The sequence below is a fragment of the Nicotiana sylvestris genome, chromosome 5 (genome assembly GCF_000393655.2).
Source record: "Nicotiana sylvestris chromosome 5, ASM39365v2, whole genome shotgun sequence".
Taxonomy (NCBI): domain Eukaryota; kingdom Viridiplantae; phylum Streptophyta; class Magnoliopsida; order Solanales; family Solanaceae; genus Nicotiana; species Nicotiana sylvestris.
In genome coordinates, this window is record NC_091061.1 from 27,466,549 (window position 1) to 27,490,942 (window position 24,394).

At 40.2% G+C, this 24,394-nt stretch overlaps 1 protein-coding gene across 1 annotated transcript; it reads right to left on the reverse strand.

Moving 5' to 3' along the window:
• Positions 1 to 1,930: 1,930 nt before the first annotated feature.
• On the reverse strand, positions 1,931 to 22,088 carry LOC138868421 (uncharacterized). The gene is made up of 4 exons (XM_070145974.1): positions 21,978 to 22,088; positions 3,325 to 3,431; positions 2,860 to 3,109; positions 1,931 to 2,743 (listed from the first exon to the last, which is right to left on the reverse strand). Exons 1-4 carry the CDS (start codon positions 22,086 to 22,088, stop codon positions 1,931 to 1,933), a joined length of 1,281 nt encoding a protein of 426 aa, XP_070002075.1.
• Between the last annotated feature and the right edge of the window lie 2,306 nt (positions 22,089 to 24,394).

A 24,394-nucleotide genomic window follows, 5' to 3' on the forward strand; every position in this document is an offset into this window, starting at 1 on the left:
CCAAATACAACTGAAGTGATCTTCTTGCGTAGTATCATGGTGCATGTGTGCTTCAATGTAAGAATAAGCAGATTTAGCACTAAATAACCTATTGGAGCTAAGGTTCCAGGTGAGCTTGTCCTCAGTTGTGGTAGAGTTGGGGATGAAGGTATTTTGGATTATGATGGTGATGTCATGAGGGATTGGGTAGTGGATGGAGGTGAAATTGCAAACCCCATTGGAGTACATGTAATTTATTTTGGTGTTCATATCATCCTGATGCCATGGGCCTTTAAGGATTGTATCTCATGGTTGCATGTTTGGAAGTCATGTGTTAGTAAGGAATCTAACCCTATCCCTTTTGTGAACCACCCATTTAGAGCCTTTTATGCATATCTTCTAGCCTTCCTAGACACACTACCATGTTCTTATTTTACCCTTAGCCCTATTTCCTATTCCACTGCAGTTCTTTCCCATGAGCACCCTAGCCCAGATGGAGTTTGTGTTATTAAATAGTCTCCAAGCTAGGCCGGTATGGCAAGTCTTATTTTTTAGTTGAGCCTACTGAAGACCTAAGCCTCCCCTGTTCTTTGGTTTGGTGACAGTGACCCACTTAACCATGTGGAGCTTCCTTTTGGAAGGAGTTGTTCCCTAGATAAAGCTTCTTTGGATTTTGTCAATTTGATTAGTAACATTGGAAGGCAATTGGATGTATTACATCACGTAGTTGGGAATACTACTTAGGCATGATTTAGCTAGTGTTGTACGCCCAATCATATTAAGGAACTTGGTTTTCCAACGTGTCATCCTACTGTTGAGGTTATCAAAAATGAATTGGAAGTCACTATTAGCAGGCCTTTTATGGAAAATGGGAACCCTAGATACTTACCAAAGTCTCTGGCGCTCTTGATTCCTATAATGGTGCTGCAAGTTTTGGCCCACTCTTCCTTACAGTCGAGGTGTAGATCACCTTAGACTTCTAGAAGTTGACTTTCTACCTAGAGGCAATATTGAAATTATCTAGGATAGATAAGATGGTCGCATAATTTCTCCTATTAGCTCCGGCAAACATAGTGAGGTCATTAACAAAGAACATGTCAGAGATCCTAGGACATCCCCTGTTGATGCTGATAGGGAACCATTCCTTGTCAGCAACAACACTGTCTATATTCCTGGAAAGCCTTTTCATGCATATGATGCAAAAGTAAGGTGAGATGAGATCCCCCTGCCTAATGCCTCTACTAGGATGGAAGTATCTAGTCTGAGTACCATTGACAAGAATGGAGACGGAGCTTGTAGTTAGACAAGACATATTAAAGTGATTATTTTGGTGGAAAAATTGAAAAAAAAAAGGAGGGATTCTCTGATGAAATACCACTCCAACCTGTCAAAGGTCTTTTCTAAGTCTACTTTTAGGATCATATTAGCATTTTTATTTTTCATTTTTTAGAAATAGGTAATGTACTCTTATACCACAATGGCATTGTCGGCAGCCCTTCTATTAGCTAAAAAAGTGGCTTGAGTTGGGCCAATGATGTTCCGCAACATGGATTTGATTCTATTGACAATGAATTTAGTGATCAGTTTATACATTGTGTTGCACAAACCTATTGGTCTGAAGTTTCTCAGCATGGTGGCATTAGGACACTTGGGAATGAGGCAGAGATTGGTTTTGTTTATTTCAGGTAGAATTATACAAGTGGAGAAGACATTGTGGCAGTATTGGATAACTTTACCAGAAAGAATATGCCAGTGCTTCTGGTAGAAAAGAGGGTGAAGCATATCAAGCCCAGGTGCCTTCATGGCCTTGAAGGAAAACATGACACACTTAATCTCTGACAACCTAAGGGGAGAGTCAATGATGCTCTACTCCCTACTAGATAGGACATTAGCTCCATCAGGAATGCGATTATAGTGCAATTTGGAGCATTGATGGTCAGAGGCATAGATCCTAGTGAAGTAGTTTAGGATTTGTGTCCTTAATGTCTTGGGGGTCCTGGATTAAGTTCCCAACCTCATCTTTTAAAGGCATGATCATATTCCTCCTTCTTCTATTAAGAGTGAATATGTGAAAGAATTTTGTGTTGGCATTACACTCACTCAACCAATTAATTTTAGATCTAAGCTTCCAGAAGTCCTCTTTACTCTTAAGAATGACAGAGAAATCCTGTTGGAATTTAACTTCTAAATCCTGGAGAAATGTACTAAATGGACAGCCACTGGACTTTTGAATGCCAGCTAATCTAGCTAGGATATGCCTTTTCCTATGGAAAATATTTCCAAATACATGTTTATTCCAATCAGCTACCCTATTAGTAAAAGCAGTAGTAGCTCTCAAAATATCAGTATTGGTTGTAAAGTTATCTTGCACTATTGGTAGGAAATCTGGATGATTGCACCACAAAGACTCAAACTTAAATAGCTTGTTGGCCTTGTTCTGACTCCGATTGATTAAGCTTAAGAGAAGAGGACAATGGTCAGACTGTGTTCTAAGTAGGTGGGTAACAATTGAGTCAGGAAATTGTTCAATCCATTCATCGGTGGAAAAGCATCTATCAAGTCTTTCTAGGATCAGATCATGTCTGTTGGTGTATCTTTTATTAGACCAAGTATATTTTGAACCTTTGAATCCTAGATCAACTAGTTTACAACTGTTTAAGCATATCCATAACTTGTTGCTTCTCTTAGTGTTCAAGTTATCACCCCCAAACTTATCCCTGGCCTTTAGGAGTTCATTGAAGTCCCCCCCTCCCCAACAATCCAACTACTCATGTATATAGATGCTAGGTCCTCTAACAAATTACAAAGTCTATTCCTATTGTTTACACAACTACTAACATATATAGCAGAAAAGAGCCATTTACAGGAGGAAGGGAGTACCTTAGCCATAATATGCACCCCCTGTGGAGTGGTGGCAACCTCCTCGAGCTTGACCAACTCATCTTTCCACATAAGCAGAATCCCTCCAGACTGACCCACACCAGGGGACTGGAATTGAGCATCGAACTTGAGCTCAACAGTGAGGTGTTTGTGGTATGCCATTCTTGTCTCCAGCAACACAAGCATGGTAGGGTTAGGGAACTTCACCATATATGCACACTGCCTACGGAACTCAACAATATTAGCACCCCTAGCATTCCATATTATGAAATTCATTAACAGAGGATTTTGGGTTGGAGCTTTCCTTTTGGTTCCCTTCCCCTTGCTCATTGGGGTTGGCTTCAACATGCCATTGAAAGGGACTAGTGTCACTACTGAGTTTTTTGAGCTTGAAAATTAGGGCATTCGAAGATCAAGTTTGTAGCTTATGAGTTTTTTGGGGGCACAGAGCAATAAGAATTTTGCCTGACTGCTCTTTGAACTCTATCTCCAAGGGTTCCTACATGAGGAAAGCCTTTGTCTTTGGCATCCCTAGTTTTTCTAGCATGTTCTCTAGGTCCACATTGGAGTCCCTGAGATAGTCCAGCACCACAGTGGTGCCCCTACTTAGAATTTTGATGGGTGAAAGTGGTTGGGGTGTTGGTTCGGGAACTTAGACTATTGGTGGCCAAAGTTGGAAGGATGGAGATGGGACTGGAGTTTCAAGATTCATAAGTGGGAAAAAAGGCATAGTTTGGCAAAGCTGGCCCAAGAGAGTGTTGATTTCCTCCATTGATAGGGGGTTGTTGGTTCCCCATATACTGGGCTTGGAGTAGTGTGGACATCCAAAGTTGATGCTCAAAGTTTGCCGAACCCTGGTGAGAATCTTGGTCGCTATGCGATCTAGGTATCTAGGGTTTTGGATGGTTATTTCCATCGGAAAAAAACCTTACCATCATTTGGAGGTTTTGGGAGTTGTCACACCTCTTTTTTCCGAAGAATAGGGAGTTTTTCTAATTAAAGTGACATTAATTGAAATGAGATTATTTATTTAATTTAATGTCGCCATTAGGGATAATTATTATGGTGTTCCAAGTCACCGGTTTATTTTAAAATCTAAAATCGAGGGAATTGACTCTATTTATGGTCCGCAAACACGAAAGACCGAGTAAGGAATTCTGTTATACACGGAGAAGGTGTGAGGCACTCCCGAGTTCCGTGTTTTTATCACGGTCACTTAACAATTAATAATTAGCTTAATTATTTAATTTATTACATATTTAAAAACTTTTGTGCATTATCGCTTCTATACCGCATTTAATTAAAAAATTTAACCTCCTTTAGTATTTATGAAATTTATTTAAATAAGTCGCGATGTCGCGCACTTATTGTTCTTGTACACATTGCGAATCGCGTCACGTGAAACGCACCCACAATTTATAATATGTTTATTATTTGAAGTTATGGCCGAGTCGATGAAACGCATACTCGAATTGGGGATTATGTATCATGACTATGCCATGGAAGCCGTACCCATAGTCACGATACTTTACTATTAATCGAGCCTAAAGCAAGCTACGGTGTTCATGAATTATTTTTTCTAAGTTAATTTAACATTAAAATGTGAGGGTCATTACTTATGGAAATTTGTTGTGGAAGAGGTCGCCTAGATCGTAGCTTTACTTGCGATGGGTTGCTAAAACAAATGGTAGTCTTCCCCTCTAATTAATATTTTCAACTTTAACAAAAGAAATCAATAAAACCAATTAATAACATTTGTTACTTCAATTTAACCAAACAAACAAGTTATAGCCATAAATGAGTTCACAGAATTCTCTAACATGAAACAACACAAAATGGTAATTAAAGAAACGACCAAACAATGGCCTTTTGATCCTCTTGACCCTTTTCAAGTTATTACTTTATATCTTTGTTTAACTATCAGGTCATTCTGGTGAGTAGACGACTTCACCTCGACAATACCATAAGAACCAGACAAACAAACACCTCAAATATCAGTATTCATCAAACCAATCTTGAACGACATAGACCAACTAATTACTAAATACACAATTAACAGAGAATAATTAAATGAAGTACTAACTAAAGTAGAAATGGACCTTTTAGCCAGATATTCCTTTATTACTTTAAAAATGAGAACCTCACAAACAAATCGACGTGGCATCAAATGTACAAAAAGAGAACTCTCATGAACTTGACTTGACTAAACCTCGATTTTTTAGCGACGTTAATGGAGCTATTTCATGAGGAGAACTGCTGCATTTTTGTGGGTGCTTAAGGCTGATTTTGGACCTGCATTTCATGGCTTTTGGGGCTGGTTTTGGGGTGTTTTAGAGCTGATTTTTATGGTTCTATAGATAAACATTTGTGGTTCTTTTGGACTCAAAATACATAAATAGGTGATAAAAAAGGTGACATTTTTATATATAGTGCCACAATACTTGGCGCTATACATTAACGTTAACTGTGTCGTTAATGTATCGCGCCAAGTATTGTGGCACTACATTGAAAAAGCTGACACGCCCAAGTATAGCGCCAAGTATTGTGGCACTATACTGAAAAAGCTGGCACGCCCAGGTATAGCGCCAGACTATCTGGCGTTATACATAAATTTTTAAAAATAGAACCGTCTTCTTCATCGTACTTTCCATAGACATGAGTTATGTCTATGGATATTACGGGCCGGCAATGCGAAAAACCATCAATTGTTGTCTTAAATGCCCAGAACACGTAATTGAATATGTATTCTGGTGTTCCTGAACTCTGCTCAAGCTTCCATTCAACAACTGTCTCGGGGTTAAAGTACTGCAGTGCGGCCATGTACTTTGGCAGAGATGCAAATGACTTATCCCAATTACCATAGACAATTTCAAACGCTCGTTTGCGCCCGAGAAATGCCTTTCTTTTCATAATGGTATGACCATATTCCTGGTGGACTGATGTAATGCACTCTTTGATTGTATACCTTATGGACACTTCGAGGTGCAGAATAAGTACAAGAGAAATCAAGTCAATATCCAAGTTGAAGTGATTCCCGTTGAATGTGTCTATTTCGCATGTGTGAGTGGGAATGTATATACTCACTTTCCACATACCTGTCTTCTTCTTGGTCGCACGCAACATCCAATTATATGGCCAAAACCACCTGCGGCAAACAGCCTTGTATACCATCAGACTTGACTCCCGTACCTGCATCTCACGACACTCTTTTACGTTGTGCATTTTACAAGCCCTGCTTAAGCGCTTTTTATCAGGAAAAAGCATCCCCTTTGCAAGCACCGTTGGTTTAGACTCATCCCACATTGCTGTCCGGATTTCATCAAATCCCTTGTGAGAGCTTCGACATCCGGCACGGTTGGCAAATTATCAATGTAAGGAATCTCCCTTGAATAAAACAGCACTTCAGACTCGTACACTCTTCGTCTAGGGGGTCTCTCTTCAAATCAGGTCATTCCTCCTCATCCTGCTCATCACCATCCTCACGAGGAAAGGGTGTCTCGTCTTCGGATTCATCGACATTGTTATCGTAATCACTGTTCTGTTCCTCACTCTGTGCATCTGCCAGATCCTGATGTAATACGTCGTTTTCGGTCAATTGAGTGAGTACGGGTGGTTCAACTTGCTCATTTTCACTGCACAACCAACAAAAATATAAGCTACTGAATTAATAAATGCTTTCCATATGGCTATATCACTTCACTTACAAGTCGTAATGTGATGAAATTCCATGATGGACGTTTTCAATTAGGTGATGACTATCGGATGGGCCACTTGTAAAATTCATATCCGGACGGTACCCCCTATTAAATATATGAGCGTTAATAGAAATTCAATATGCCAAAAATATACATAATTAACACAAATGAAAATTGAAGTTTACCACTCGTCTTGTGAATTATGGAAAGCAGGGTATAAATTATTTTCTCGCTGCTCATTCACCGGCGGTGATAAGTTTAAATCAAGGAAAACTCTTTCATCCGGAACCTGTCCGGCAAAAATTGCTCCAAAATAACCACCCGATGACTGGGGGTTATCTCTACTACGCATAACCTCGTTTTTTGGAACGTCTCCGACCTTCACGTACATCTCCAACATTGTGATTACAAGAAATTCTCTGCATTCGTCCAGAGTCCTCAGAAAATCACTCAAAGTTTCATCATCGTTGATGTTAAACTCCAAGTAAAAAAGCAACCCCCTGCGGAGTGATGGAATACGGATATTTTCTGGTTACTTTAAGTATCACTGAATGTTTCCTCACACTCATTTTTTTTGCATAACAACGATATCAATTTATCGTACTCCATTGTAAGTGGCAATTTAACATGACACTGAGCAGGTAAACTGTAGCCCACGGAGTTATTCTTCATCACAATCTCACCCCCACAATATAATATAACTCTTAATCTACGCTCTTCAGACATAATGAAAAAATGCTGGAGAATTTAACAACAATAAACGTTTCAACAAGAGCTAAAAAAAATTTGAATGAATTTCTATACAATCCTAACCTCTTTATATAGGGAATGGCTAGCCGGATTTATATATATATATAGCGCCCAAAAGTTGCCACTATACGCTTTTGAATCATTGAAGCCAGGAATTATTGGTGCTTTTAACAGCGTTTTTTGCATGTTTTGCAGTTGATTTTCGCTGCTCCACTTGGCTGTTTTCGCAGTTGGGTTTGCTGCAATTTTTGGGTGGATTTTGAGGTCATTTTTGGGATAAAACAGTGGTTGTTCGTGGTGCGGCGCAACTGGATTTTAGGCCTATTTCAGCTGCATTTTTGGCTAATGCCTTTGGGTGTTTTAGAGCTAGTAAACAAAGATGTTGTTGGGCTTAACTCTACGCCTACTAGCATATATATTTAAGGTTAAACCCCCAAACACACTAAGGAACTAATAGAAAATAGATACATGTTAATAATTCATATCATATGTAAGTGTACCCATATTTTCCTTTATGTCACAGGTACATACAGAATACTTAGAACTAATTATTCAACATTCACATAATCGGCACCGAGAGATCCTTTTAGTTAAGCGACCGAGTAATATTGCAGTATTTATATAATCGAAACAGAGAAAACATGTTCATCTAAGTAAATGAATGAATAATGTTACAATATTCACATCATCAGTGCATTTAAAGAGCAATTACAATTACTTAGGACGAGGTAGTACCTAACTTTGCAGAAATTAAAATCTGAAGCAAACCAAATAAAGGCTAAGAAGTTGAAGAATGAAGCTCAGCAATCTAGAAAGCAGCAAAGTCGAGCAGGAAAATAACAGAAAATTCCTTCAAAGGCCCAGATTTCAGAAGCTCTTTTCCTTTCAATATCTGTTTTTATTTTCTTTGAAATTTTGAAAAGTTTGTTTTTCAGCTCATTGTCAATGCTGTGAAGGAGTGAAGCATTTCCCCATAATGGGGCAATTTTTAGGGTAATGAAGCCCCACAAAAATAGGGGATGAATAATGTTTCCTCAAATATGGGGTACACTATTTATATCCCCATTATTATTCATGCATATTTTATTATTACTTTATTATTTAACTCTTTTAATTTATCTCTTTACATATACCTAATTATGTTTATGTAACATCTTTATAATATTAATTTTACATCTTAACTTTGGCGTATAATTTTGATAAATTAATTTTCGTGCATTTATTATTTTTATGTAAAATTGTAAGTTAATTTATTATAAGTTATAATTGTACAAAAAATATATGATCATCTCAAAAAATGAGTGGCGCAAATATAAAATATTAGATTTTACTAAAATTGAAAGGTGCGAATATAAAATATTAGATGTTGCTAAAATTGAAAAGTGAAAATTGGAAATACATGAAAATCGAAAATACATTAGATTAAAATACATAAAAATTGAAACTACGGTAAATAGCATAATAACTTAGTAGGGAGATATGTCGTTTCAAGATACACCAAAATCATTATTGTCATGACCTTGGTTCGCCCTCCGTGAACCATCGTGACGGATTAGGTAAGCCTAATAATGCGGAAAATAAACTAATTTGCGGAAGAAGACAAATAAAAACCGAAATAGTGAACAAAACAGTGTTTAATAATGTCTCTCGGCATACACAATATCAACTCTCAAAACTAATACTTTTCCCAAAACTCGGAATCTCATTAAATCAGAAGCTAAGGATACTACATAGTGTTGTAACTCTAGAATGTCTAAAACAAAGTAAATACAGAAGGGTTGTAACTACGAGAGAGAGTGGAGAGAGACTCTTCGGTCTGCGGACACGGCAGATATACCTCGAAGTCTCCGAAGAGTCGCCTCGCCTCAAGGATGGTAAGTCTAAGTCGAAGTACCTGGATATGCACATGAAAAACATGCGCAGAAAGGGGATGAGTACACCACAACTGTACTCAGTAAGTGTCAAGCCTAACCTCGGTCGGATAGTGACGAGGAAGGTCAGGGCCCTACTGAGGTTAAATAAAATATAAAGTTTGACAATGTAGAACATAACAGTATAAATAGATACAACATTCAAAGTAACATAGGATATAAAGGACAACAACAACTATTACAGAGGCAAAGTAAATACAGAAAGAAATACGGCTCAGCACCAAATCATAACAATCGGGGATCTCACAAGATACCGTCCTGTAGTCCCAAATATACATATCCAATAGATCTCCCGGGATACCGTCTCATAGTTCACTCATAGTGCGCGGGGATCTATCGGAATTCCGTTTTGTAGTCCCAAAAGTAAATACCCAGTACTAGAGGAATCTATCAGGTGTAGTCCTGTAGTTCCATATAACTGTGCAGGGGGATCTACCGAAATCCCACATCCGTAGTCCCAAATATAAACAGACAAGGGAGAGCTACCGGAATCCCACATCCGTAGTCCCAATGTAAATACACAGCAACAACAAGACAATATTCAGAATGTCAAATTTCATATTAAGGTAAACAAGTAATTTTAGCCTAGCATGCTGCACAGAACTCAGGTAAAGCAGTTTGAACAAATAAAGCAATTAAATTACTTAGACATGCTTTCCTAAGCTAACAACACGCTTAATAGTGAAAGTAATAAAAAAAGAAAGGAAACATACTAGTAATTACTTAATGAAAACCAGACTTCCAACAATTAGCACAAGTACGCACTCGTCACCTCACGTACAAGGCATTTCAATTATCAATAATACCAAATCCTAAGGGGAAAGACCCCCACACAAGATTAGGCAAGCCACTTACCTCGAACCAACTCAAATCAATCTGAAACCATGATATTTCCATGAGTACTCGACTTCAAATGGCCCAAATCTATTCAATTCAATTTCATAATGCTAATAACACTTCAAGTAACTGATTCTACAAAGAAATTCTAAGCTAATACGTAAAATTAGGTAAAATGACTAAAATACCTCTCGGGCCCACGTCTTGGAATCAGTTAAAATTTACATTTCCGGAATCCTCACATTCTCACGAGTTCAATCATACCAAGAGTACCAAAATCGGACCTCAATTGGTCCCTCAAATCATCACTCAAAGGCCTCTAATTAATCAAGCCCTAACCCCCAAATTACCACTGATTTTCCTTAATATTTCATGCTTATAATGATGAAATCACTCCAATAACGAGTTTAGGGACCAAAGACCTTACCTTAATGAATTCCTCTGAAAAATCTCTTTTGAAAATTCTCCCCAACGCTACTTCCAGTTTGAAAAGAGGTTAAAATAGCTCAAATTCGCGAAGGGAAGTATTTATATGTTTCTGCCCAGTTAATCCGCTTCTGCGGTCCCACTTCTGCCAGGACATAGTTGCATCTACGACATTTCACTTAAAGCCCAGCTTCCGCACCAGCGGTTAACCTTACGCAGATGCGGGGCCGCTTCTACGGTGAATCTCCCGCTTCTGCAGTCCCTGCTGGCTTCTCTCTTTTCTGCGTTGGTGATGCCGCTTCTGCGGCTAAGCACCTATCAGACCCAATCATAGGTGCAGTTATGACAGAAAACCAGCAGTTGAAACTGCTCAAACAAATTCCAAATTCTTCCGACAACCTTCGAAACCATCCCAAGTCCCCCGGGGACCTCAACCAAAGGCACCAACAAGTCTAATACCACTTTCCAAACTTATACCAATCCTTAAAACACCTAAAACAACATCAAAATGATGAATCAACCACAGATTCAAGCCTAAGAATTCCAAAACTCTAAAAATACGCTTTCGATCAAAAGGTCTATCAAACCTCGTCCGAATGACCTGAAATTTTGCACACACATCACATTAAACACTATGGAGCTTCTCCAACTTCCGGAATTCCATTCCGACCCTTGGATCAAAGTCTCACTATCGGACCGGAAACTTCAAAATTCGACTTTCGGCATTTCAAGCCTAAATTAGCTACGGACCTCCAAAACACAATCCGAACACGCCCCTAAGCCCGAAATCACCAAACAGAGCTAACAGAACCATCAGAATTCCATTCTGAGGCTGTCTTCACACTGTTCTGGCTATGGTTAAATTTCTAACACTTAAGCTCTCATTTAGAGACTAAGTGTCCCAAAACTCTCTGAAACTCAAAACCGAACATCCCAACAAATCAAAATAGCAGAAATAAACACGAGAAAAGTAGATAATAGGGGATCGAGGCATAAATTCTTAAAACGACCGGCCGGGTCATCACATCCTCTGACACTTAAACATTCGTTCGTCCTCGAACGAGTATAGAGACATACCTAAAGTAGTGAAAAGACGAGGGTAACGGCTGCGCATATCCTGCTCGGTCTCCTAGGTCGCCTCCTCTACCGGCTGATCCCGCCACTGAACCTTTACTGAGGCAATGTTTTTTTACCTCAGCTTTCTAACCTGCCTATCCAATATTGCCACTGGCTCCTCAACATAAGATATATCCTTCTCCAACTGGACTGAACTGAAATCTAACACGTGCGACGGATCACCATGATACCTCCGGAGCATCGAAACATGAAATACTGGATGAACTCCTACCAAGCTGGGAGGTAAGGCGAGCTCATAAGCAACCTCCCCAATACGCCTCAATATCTTAAAAGGGCCAATAAACCTCGGACTCAACTTAACTTCTTTCCCAAATCTCATAACGCCCTTTATAGGCGAAACCCGAAGTAGAACCCGCTCTCCAACCATATAGGAAACATCACGAACCTTTCAGTCCGCGTAGCTCTTCTATCTTGATTGGGCTATATGGAGTCTATCCTGAATCACCTTAACCTTCTCCAAAGCATCATGTACCAAGTCTGTGCCCAATAATTTGGCCTCACCCGGCTCAAATAAACCCACTAGGGATCTACACTGCCTACCATATAAAGCCTCATACGGTGCCATCTGAATGCTGGACTGATAGCTGTTGTTGTAGGCAAACTCCATCAATGGCAAGAACTGATCCTAAGACCCGCCAAACTCAATCACACACGCACGAAACATATCCTCAAGAATATGAATAGTGTGCTCGGACTGTCTGTCCGTCTGAGGGTGAAATGATGTACTCAACTCCACTCGAGTACCCAACTCATGCTGAACGGCCCTCCAGAACCGTGATGTGAATTGAGTACCTCTATCTAAAATGATGGAAACTGGAATACCATGCAGACGAACAACCTCCCGGATATAAATCTCCGCCAACCACTCCGAAGAATAAGTAGTACACACAGGAATGAAGTGAGCGTACTTGGTCAGCCGATCCACAATCACCCAAATAGCATTGAACTTTCTCAAAGTCCATGGGAGCTCAACTACAAAGTCCATGGTGATCTGCTCCCACTTCCACTCCGGAATCTCTATCTGCTGAAGCAATTTACCCAGTCTATGGTGCTCATACTTCACCTAATGGTAGTTGAGGCACTGATCTACAAACCCAACTATATCTTTCTTCATCTGCCTCCACCAATAGTGTTGTCTCAAATCCCGATACATCTTCGTGGCACCCGGATGAATGGATTACCGCGAGCTATGAGCCTCCTCTAAAATCAACTCCCGAAGCCCATCAACATTGGGTACACATATCCGAACCTACATCCTCAATACCCCGTCCTCACCAATAGTCACATCTATGGCATCACCGTGCTGAACCTTGTCCTTGAGGACAAACAAGTGAGGGTCATCATACTGACGCTCCCTGATACGATTAAATAAGGAAGTCCGAGAAACCACGCAAGCTAGAATCCGACTAGGCTCCGAAAGATCCAATCTCACAAACTGGCTGGCTAGGACCTGAACATCCATCGCCATAGGCCTCTCCGATGCTGGTAAATAAGCCAAACTCCCCAAAGTCTCTGCCCGGTGACTCAAAACATCAGCCAATACATTGGCCTTGCCTGGGTGATACAAAATAGTGATATCATTGTCCTTCAACAACTCCAACCACATCCTCTGGCGCAAATTAAGATCCTTTTGCTTGAACATGTGCTACAAGCTCCGATGATCAGTATAAATCTCACAAGGCACACCGTACAAATAATGGTTCCAGATATTCAGGGCTTGAACAATGGCAGCAAGCTCTAGATCATGGACCGGGTAGTTCTTCTCATGCACCTTTAACTGTCTAGATGTGTAGGCAATCACCCTATCGTCCTGCATTAAAATCGCTCCAAGGCCACTTCTCGAGGCATCACAATAAACAGTGTAAGACCCCAAACCTGTAGGCAATATCAAGACTGGGGTTGTAGTCAAAGGTGTCTTAAGCTTTTGAAAGCTCGCCTTACACTCTTCCGCCCACTAGAACGGAGCACCCTTCTAGGTCAGTCTGGTCATAAGGGCTGCAATCGATAAAAACCCCTCAACAAAACGATGGTAGTAACCTGCCAAGCCAAGGAAATTATGAATCTCTGTAGCTAACGATGGTCTGGGCCAACTCTGCACGGCCTCTACTTTCTTTGGATCCACCTGAATACCCTCACTAGACACCACATGGCCTAAGAATGCCATGGAATCCAACCAAAACTCACATTTAGAGAACGTAGCATATAACTTCTTTTCTCTCAAGGTCTGAAGCACTGTCCTTAGGTGTTGCTCATGATCTTCCCGACTCCGGGAATACACCAGAATATCATCAATAAAGACAATGACGAACGAGTCAAGATACGGCCGGAACACACCGTGCATCAAGTGCATAAAAGCTGTTGGGGCATTGGTCAGCCCAAATGACATAACAAGGAACTCGTAATGACTATACCGAGTCCTGAAAGCAGTCTTCGGGATATCTGGCTCCCAAATCTTCAACCGATGGTAACCTGAGCGCAAGTCAATCTTAGAAAACACCTGTACACCCTGAAGCTGATCAAACAGATCATCAATACGAGGCAAAGGATAATGGTTCTTCACTGTAACCTTGTTCAACGGGCAATAATCAATACACATACATATAGAACCATCCTTTTTCTTCACAAACAAGACAGGAGCACCCCAAGGTGATACACTGGGCTGAATAAAACCCTTATCAAGAAATTCCTGTAACTGATCCTTCAACTCCTTCAACTCAGGAGGAGCCACACAATACGGAGGAATAGAAATGGGTTGAGTGCTCGGCAACAAATCAATGCCAAAATCAATATCTCTATCAGGCGGCTGCCCATAATATCAGCTGGAAACACATCGGGAAAATCCTATACTACTGGAACTGAATCAACTAAAGGAGTATCAATACTGACATCTCTCACATAAGCTAAATATGTATCACACCCCTTCTCAACCATACATTGAGCCTTAAGGAAGGAAATAACTCTACTGGGAGTGTTATCCAAAATACCCATCCACTCAACATGCGGTACACCTGGCATAGCCAGTATCACGGTTTTGGCGTGACAATCAAGAATAAATCGGCTCTGGTCTCAAAACCACTAAGAGCAACCAAACACGACCGATAAATGCAATTCACAATAAGAGAATTTCCTACATAAGTAGAAATATAAACAGGGGAACTCAAAGAATCCCAAGGTACACCCAATTGCGGAGAAAAATAAGAAGACACATAAGAGTAAGTGGATCATGGATCGAAGAGAATCGATGCATCTTTGTGACAAACCAGTATAATACCTATGATGATAGAATCGGAGGCAACAGCCTCAGTATGGGCAGGAAGGGTATAGTATCTAGCCTGGCCTCCCCCTCTAGGACTACCTCTACCTCCCCGACCTCCACCTCTAGCTGGCTGAGCAGGTGGGGTAGCATCTGGAGCTGTAACCATAGCTTGAGAACGCTTGGGGCACGTTGTGGTTGATAAGTCTGTGGAGGTGCACCCCTCCCAAGTCTGGGTCAATCCCTCACCATATGGCGTGTGTCACCATACTCAAATAAAGCTCTGGAAGGACGTGTCAACTGTAACTGGCTTGGGCCAGGTCTGCCAGACTGACCTTTGAAAGCACCCCGCGCAAGAGGCACGCTAGAAACTGGAGGTTCATAATAAGGCTCTTGAGGCCTAGGAGGAACTGGAGTACCACCGGTTACTAGAAGAGATGAATAAATAGGGCGACTCATATAACCCTTACCATGACGACCTGCACCTGGGGCACGGGCACCAGAGTAATGGCCTGACTCTCGAGACCTCTTGGCCCCCCTCTCCTCTCTCTCCCTAGCATGCATACCCTCAATTCTCCTAGCAATGCTCACCACCTACTGATAAGAAATATCTATCTCCAACTCACGATCCATGCTAGACCTGATGCTGGGAATAAGCCCCTCAATAAACCGGTGAGCCCTCTCGCGAACAGTGGAAACCAAGGCTGGGGCATATCTAGCCAAGCGAGTGTAACAGACAGCATACTCTGAGACAGTCATAGCACCCTAGCGCAAATGCTCAAACTCTATGCACCATGCGTCCCTGAGGCTCTGAGGAACAAACTCTCTCAGGGACATATTTGAAAACTGGGTCCAAGTCAGTGAAGCAGCCTCGTCTGAACTGTTTAACTCATAGGTGACCATTCATAGGCAGCTCCTCAAAGCTGGAAGGCAGTGAAAAAACCCCACTCGATCCTGATATACCCATAGTGCGGAGGATACAGTGACACTCCTCCAAAAATCCCAAGGCATCATCTGATGCTAACCCACTAAACACCGGAGGATCATACTTTTTGAACCTCTTAAGTCTCTACTGCTCATCCTCTGAAGTCGTTGCCCTATCCTCGGGCTGAACTGGCACTACATGTGGTACAAGAATAATCTCTAGGACCTGATCAACATGCACCCACTGCTTAGGAGTGCGGGCGGCGGGAGTCTATGCACCTCCCCCGGCCTGAGATGTGGCTGCAGCTAGGGGAAGTAACCCTGCCTGAGCCAAAGTGTTGTACATGCTCATGAACTGCGCAAGAGTCTCCTAGAGAGCTAGAATAGTAGTAGTAGTAGGCGTATCTGGTACTTGGACTCCGATTGGAACTGCTGGTGGTGTTGATACCCAATTTTTCTCTATATATTTTTAATATGAAAATACCTTCAAAATAGTATATGTATGCATATATAAGCATGTCCAAGTATTTTATTATTTTTCCATAATTTTAAAGGTTTTTAAATTGATTTATTTTCCCTTTTTTATCCATAAAATCCCCAATATTTATTTACAAAATTATTATTTTGATAATTCATCTATTGGATTTTTATATTTATGTCAAAATATGGATAAATTAATTTTTACATATTTTTACAATTTCATTTAGTATTTTTAAAGCTAAATTGCACATAATTGCAATATTATCCCTTTTAAGATTTAAGTATGTTTATACACATAAAATTGGATCCTGTATTTTTAAATTGTTATTTATGTGTTATAAATCATTTTAGTATTTAAATTAATTTTCAGAAACTAGTTACTATTTTTTATAAATTAAAAAAGGAAAAAATGGCTATTTAAATTTTAGCCAAATTGGCTTTCAAATCTAACCCAAATGAAAATCCAATTCCCCAGCCCAATTTCTAATTAAACCCGACCCTAACCCTTTTAAACCCTACCCAAACCCGGATGCCCACCTACCCCATTTAATCTAGGCCATTGATCATTCAGATCAACGGCCACTATTCCACCTGCCTAACCCAAACGACCCCCTTAACCTAATTCATTTCCACCAACCCGCCACCCTTGAATCCCCTTCCTCTCCAATTATCTCTGCAACCCCACTCAAACCCTAGCCTCCGCCACCCAAACTAACCCTAATCCACTTCAATTCTCACCCAATCCATGGACTCTCATGGCTGTTTGAGACATGTACTGGTCTCTTATGTCTCCTAGTTGCCTAGTTTCGTGCTTTTATGGAAAGATCTCAAAGAGATCTAGTCCAGTCTTTGATCAACTTCTATCAATGGTCTTTTTCGGCCATCCATGGCCGTTCAAGTTAGATCTATGGCTTTTCGTCTAGATCGGTAACATTTCGAAGTCTTTCTCATTTTTTTGGGTTCTCCGAAACCCTAAATTTAAATGCTTTTTGATTTTCTTTTAGATCTGTCTTAGATTTGTGTATGTTATGAACTTCTTAAGTGTTTTCCTTAAAGGTTTTCCAATTTTTCAAAGCGACTCTTCGTCTTCAACGATTAGGGTTTTCTTAACCTCTTTTAAAAGATCTCTTCTCCGATTTTCAGTGTTGTTTTATGATTTTACTATGTTTAAACGATTTTTTTATGTTTTTGTTCTACCTAGTTCATCGTGCTAAAACCCTAAGTATCTTTGGTTTTACCCGGGGTTCTAAAACTGTCTTTTTGTATGTATGCATGTTTCGATTGAGTTCTTCATGGTTAAATCCTTTTCTTTGTTTGTCTTGACAGATTCTGAGTTCTTACCATTTTTGTTAAAACTCTAATTTCCTAAAGCTTTTCTCACTTGTTACTGTGAGTTTTTAAAGACTTCCTCTACTTATTTTCGTGTGTTGGTCTGATCTCATTTACTTATTGCTATGTGTTAGAATGGTTTCTCCACTTTGGTTCTATGTGTGAGTCATGACTACTTGACCTTGTTGATTACCATGCTTTGAATAGTCCTTAACATATTCATGTCACTTTTGTATGTTTACGTTCATCAAGTTTGCTCCTTTTTGTCAATATGTTTGACCATGCATGTCTGATACGCTTGTTCATTCCTTTCTATTTATATGTTGAAGTGTAGAATCATGACCCCTTCCTGATTGATCTTGATTTCCTTGAGTTACGGTTTGATTGCAAGGTTTTCTTATAAACCCCTAGTTTTACTCGTTTTGTTTAAATTGATTGATTCTTTCCTTTGTTGTGATGTTTTACCCCTACTGAATCCTTTCCCAAAATTAAGTGTATTTTGTACTTAGACTCAATTATTTACTCTATACCTTTACTACCCCCTTATATGGTAAGAATCAATCTTTCTCAAAACTAATTTCTTTCCTTAATTATCCTTGTTGGTATCCGTTAAGTAGTAATTCTTTGATTAAAGGGAAGTACTTGTATTAATGGGATTCTAATTGTGATTATTTCTATATTTGTGTTAAACCCTTACTTGTTACCTTATTTTCTACTCGTTTTCAAAGCTATAAATACCCAACCATCTCTTCTCTAAACACACGAACAACTGAGTTCAAAAACACATACTTACACATTCAAACTCTCTTTCTTTCTCTACTACTTGTGCTACTGCCTTGTCTAATCGGCTGAAAGCCAAGGCTAGACTGTGGAATTCTGATTGCTTTACTTTTCTTTTACTGCACTTTGCTTCTTCAACTGGTATATCCCTAGATTAAAATTCTGAAACTCAAACTTATGTATTCCCTTGTTGTCAATCACTATCTTTTCTGCATTGACTTAATGGCTCATGCTGTTGCACCTTTTGTTTACTGCTTTACTCAGCATGCTTAAAATTCTGCTTATGTCCCTCAGCTAGCATGTCTTCTAATGTACTTGATTCATGACTACTTATGTGTATCTGATTTGGGTCCTCTATATCCCTAACCCCTACTCCCCTGTTTGTAACTACTGAAGCATGTACTCCTCTCTGAACTTGTTCTGTATATGTGTTATTGCTCCTACCCCCTTTCCCTTTCAAAAACTATTTTATTAGGCAATTCTTCTGTTGTTTTACAAACTCACTTCAAACATGTTGTTTCCAAAACTATTTTCCAACTCCACTCCTTTGAGTCTATATCAAGCACTCCTACATGCAATATTAGATCATTAGGTTCTGCCCCTCTTGTGTGAGCCCTGCTTTGGGTCCCTTGAGCTCCCTCTGAACCTAGACACATAAGAGCTGGCCCTTTCCACACTGCACTCACTCTATTTTGGTTATGCAATCTGGGTGTAAGAACTGTCCGGGATCCCTTGAAGTCCTTAGGGAACTCTGACACACCCAGATAGGAGAAAAGCTTTGGAACAATATTGGCATTTGAGGTGGTTTATTACATAACTCATAGAGGAAGTCAGAATCAGGCTTCCTAGGGTTGTAACTTCTTATTTTTGCACTTTCTTATGTAATTCTATCACACGGTCTGTAATAATTTATAAACAAGTATTGGGGCGGCTAGTGAAAAGGGATGGGAAATATGCATGCTATAGTTGTTAAAGGGTAGAAAGCATGTTTATTAGGTTTATATATTCCTGACTGTGCAATATAAACCATGTTTAGGGTTTATACATGCATTAGAAAACCATGTTCTTAGGACTTATGTTTTCTTGCTTCAGCATTTCATTCATTAGTCCATGCTTTACATCTGCAACTAGAAATCCTGCTCCTGGGGCAATAACAACACTGGTATAAAAAGCTGTTATTTCAAAAATTCTGCAACTCTGGTGTACATTTAGAAATCATTCCTTAGGGATTCTATTTTCAACAAACCTTGCAATTTGCATGTAGATACCATGTTCTAGGGTACTGCTTGCATTTTGTTTAAAACGCCTAGTTAATTACTAATTTATGGAAAAAGGTAGTAGAGTAACAATTTTCACATTGTGAAGTTTCTGAATAACTGGTAATAACCTCTGTAACTAGAACAACATGTTTTAGGTAATAATAATCCCCAAACTGTCTTAACAATTCTGAACAATTGCTGCATCTCGCTTTGCGCCTAGGCAAGCCTTAGGTAATAACTTAAATAAAACTAGAACTCCTTTGTTTAATTATCAACTGTTACAACCAGCAGGCAAGCCTGATTCGGACTTCTTATCGGAGTCATGTAATAAATCTGGTTCTGCTACAACAACTTAAACACCCTGCTTTAGGATTTTAAATTCAGACCTTAGTTGTGCATTAGTCATGCTATCTATGTGCATTATTTGTGGAGGTATGCATGAGCCTATTACTTGCTTATATGTTTCCCCCTCTAAGTGCAATCTTATATATTTTTGTATGTCGCTTTAGTATTTTTTCCTTTAAACCTGAGGGTCTGCCTAGAACCTCCTTCTTATAGGAATAGGAGTCCTAAATTTCTCCGGGACTGATAGGAATGGGATGGGTAACAACATGCAATAGGGATCGAAACCAACCCTCGCTTTAATTACCTTCACGGGGCAGGAAAGGATAGATATGGATATGATGACCGGTGCGCTAATACCACGTGTATCCCCTCTTCTGAGGAGTGTCATACCGCGTATTGCATTGATGTGATCCATATTACAAACAAACCTAAGACACCCCCCTTTTATATTCATAAGCATGCCTTAGATTATAACTCTTTTCAAAATTTCGCCCTTCAATAATTGTTTTCAAACACTTGTGTATTTAAATTTAAATCCCCTATTACTCGATCCTTACTTGTTTATTTGCTAATTGCAAAAATTCACAAAAATTATCTAGCCGGGAACCACACTAATGGATCTTGAAGGGTTCCTAACACCCTCCCTTTATGATAATTTCAAGCCCTTACCCTATCTTTGTTTATCAAACATAGTTGTAGATAAACCATATTGGTTCCCTAACGCACCTTAAAAATCGTTAGGTGGCGACTCTTCAAAAATGCAATACCCAATTCCCAAAAGGAAATGAGTCATCACATCCCATGAATGTCGAAACTTGGATTCCTTTATACAGAGGGAAAAAGGGGGCACGACAACATGGCGACTCCACTGGGGATTTTTAGGCTTTTACCATTTCAGATTGTTCTTGTGAATTTGTACCTCCCTATGTGCAATTACTTGTTTAATTTTTTTAAGCATTTAATTTCTTCTTTAAAAGCAAAACTAACATATCTTTTCTTGTTTCCTTCCTTTATAACTGCTTTAAATTTATGAGAATGTTGTATTTATCGCTTCTTAACGTGCAAATACATGACAACATGCTTTTAATTACTGCATAATCATGCTCAACATCATACTCCACTCGTGCCAAACAAATACTATAGCAATGCTTGATGAGTGGTTGCGCTCTTCCTATATCATTACCCCCTTAATTCGGAAAGGCGTATTTGTGGTAAAACTAGTCGATCCGCGGTGCAGTCGACAGTTTAGACTGGTACCCTTGAGTTGTCCGCTCAAGGGTACCAGTCTAAAACCCCATAGAAACCTTACTCTGTTTAAATTGTGCATGCATCATGGTCAAACCTAGTCGGATCAGTTATGTTGTCCACATAATGATCCTTTAAGATAGCCTTTTCCAAAAGTCCACTGGGTTTCCCTAAACCCAAACGGACATCATCACGTTTTGTGCATTTATTTGAAGAACTAAATGTTTCATGCTAATTGTTGATATTAAACAGTCGAGTCTGGTGGGGGTAAGGGCCTAACCTTATTTGTCTTGCAGAATATGAGGCACGAAGTCCCTAGGTTCGGCATGGTCACCAAGATCCACCGAAGATTGCTAAGCTGATGGAGAGATTTATACTCTAGTGACTAAACTCTCGTCAGAAAATATTTGGGAAATCTACCATCCCTCATGGAGATCCAACCTAACAACATGATCATAGAAGCTGCCATATTGTTTGGGATTGTGAAAGGGTCGTGTTACGCTTTGGGGACATTGAAATGACACCTTTGTTGGAGGAGATAGGAGGATTGGCCGGTCTAGTGTGGGAAACTCCGGGTTCCCTAATGCCTGAGAACCGCAAATGCAGGGGTTTCCTTAAAATGATGGGTTTGAAGAAGAATACAGAATTGACATGCCTAAAGGAATCATACATCCCTTTTGACTAACTGTTTGAAAGGTACAGTCACAGAAAATCCTATTGTACCTACCCTGACAAGTTTGCCATCACGTCCTTGGGATACATCCATCATAGGGTTTTCGTCTTCATGTTTTGCTTCATAGGTATGATCGTGTTTCCGATGAAGAACTGGAGAATCCATACTAGGCTGGCTATGGTAACTAAGACTCTAATAGAGGGGATTGGTGGGCAGACATTCAGCATTGTGCCCATGATCATTGCAGACATATACTGAGCCTTAGAGAAGTATCAACGAGGAGCAAAACACTTCGAAGGTTGCAATTTACTACTTCAACTCTGGCTCATGGAATACCTCTAAAAGGGCGAATACCGACAAGAAATTCAGCGAATGGACTGGGATGATCACATCGCTTTCCAGCATCCAAAGCGAATGAATTACATCCCCAACATGTTCGCTCAGCCTGAGAATGCCAAAGGATGGGTTGAGCTATTTGATAATATGACCGAAGAGAAGGTTCAATGGATGTTCAAGTGGTTTCTGACAGAGGAATTCATCGCCCGATCTAGAGATGTACCTTTCCTGATACTAATTGGTCTAAGGGGAGCATACCCTTACATCCCTCTTCGAGTTATGAGGCAAGCTGGTAGGAAGCAAGTTATACCCAGGGTAGACAAGATGAGCCATTTCAAAGCTGACATCCAAAATGATGATAGTCCCTAAAAGTGCCAAGCCCAGCATATGTGGCACTACAAGATCATAATGGGGAAAGACACCATCGAGCCAGACAGATATCATACCGGTTGTACTCCTTTCTATTCGGGTTGGCTAGAAGACAATCATGATGGTTTGGACCAGCTAGGGTTCGTTCGAGGTCACAAAATTATAGATGAAAAGGCCGAGGCGCAAGTCAAGTACAACCAGTTGTGAAAAGTGATCCGTGAGTATGAGAGCGAACACCGCAAGATACAAGAGTCCAACCATAAGCTGATTGAGGAATGGAAGGACATGGCTGTCAGTGCCAACAAAAGGCTAGGATACTTGGAGTGAGGCATAGTAGAACTGGAAAGAAAATTTCTCAAAAGGGTTGAAGATTGTCAAAAGGCTGAAGGGACCGAAGGCGGACATCTAGCCAGAGCATACCTGTTGCTGGGACTTCGCGATTTGGGGAAGCTGTTCGATGGATCCAAGGATGCCGAATCTGGGGAAGGTCCTTCTAGGACCAAGTAGATAGGAGTTTATCTTTTTCGCTTTATAAATGTAATAAGGCCAATGGCCATTAGTGACTTTTATTTCTTTCTTATTTACTGTCGTTTTGGGATTCGTCTATTTTTTTTATCAATAAAATGAGGCATTTAGCATCTTAAGTTCTCCAAATCAATTTGTCGCTAGGCCTACCGCGGGTACGATGAGGTTCCCAAATTAGGACACACTTTACATTCCCACACTATGTGTTTAAATATTGCAATACTTTCATGATCCTCACTGACTTGGTTACCTTTTGTTTTTATTTTTATTTTTATTATTCCCCTCCCCAAAGGTTAGTTCGTGCATTCTGGCATCGTCATCTTATTTCACAAGATCCAGGGTCCCTCCACCAACTCCTCCTCTCAGTCCTATCAAAGGCAAGAACAAAGGCAAAATGGAAGATTTGAACAACATCAGGAAGGAAAACCCAAATGAATGGGTTGAGGCCACTGAAGGCCATGGTATCCGGGTTCCTAACAAGGATGTGTCACAACTTTAACAGAAGCTGCTGAAATTTCAGGAAGAGGTCGATCAGGTTCGGAATCTGGTAAGCCTGTCATTTTCCCTCAGCACCCCAGATATCAAACCCCAACACTCAAAACCGTGCACCTCCTCAAAATATCCCAAAACAACAGAATCATCTCACTCCTCACCATTGTGTTGCTCCACCAAAGAATCAATGCAACACCTTCCATACCCCAAACAACACTCCGCTACTCATCCCAGAACCCCAAAACTCAACAAACGACCATTTCCACCATAACACCCCTATATATGTGGAGACCATGCCACACTCCACCTAACCTATCTCAAGCACACCTGAGTTTGATGAAAAGGATCTGTTTATCAGGAACCTGGCTGAGGAACTTAAGAAATTGACCAGCCAGATTCAGGGCGTTGAGGAAAGCAAAGGAATCGAAGGGCTGAACTATGAGGATCTTTGCATACAGCCTGATGTCGAACTACCCAAGGGGTACAAACCTCCTAAGTTTGAAATGTTTGACGGTATGGGTGATCCAAGGGTCCATCTGAGGACATACTGCAAGAAGTTGGTTAGAGTAGGAAAAGACGAGAGAATCTGCATGAAACTGTTCATGAGGAGTTTGAAAGGAGATGCATTATCTTGGTATGTTAGCCAAGATCCCAAGAAGTGGTCAAGCTGGGTAGGCATGGCATCTGACTTTATAGATAGATTCAGGTTTAATACAGAGAATGCGCCAGACGTGTTCTATATTCAGAAT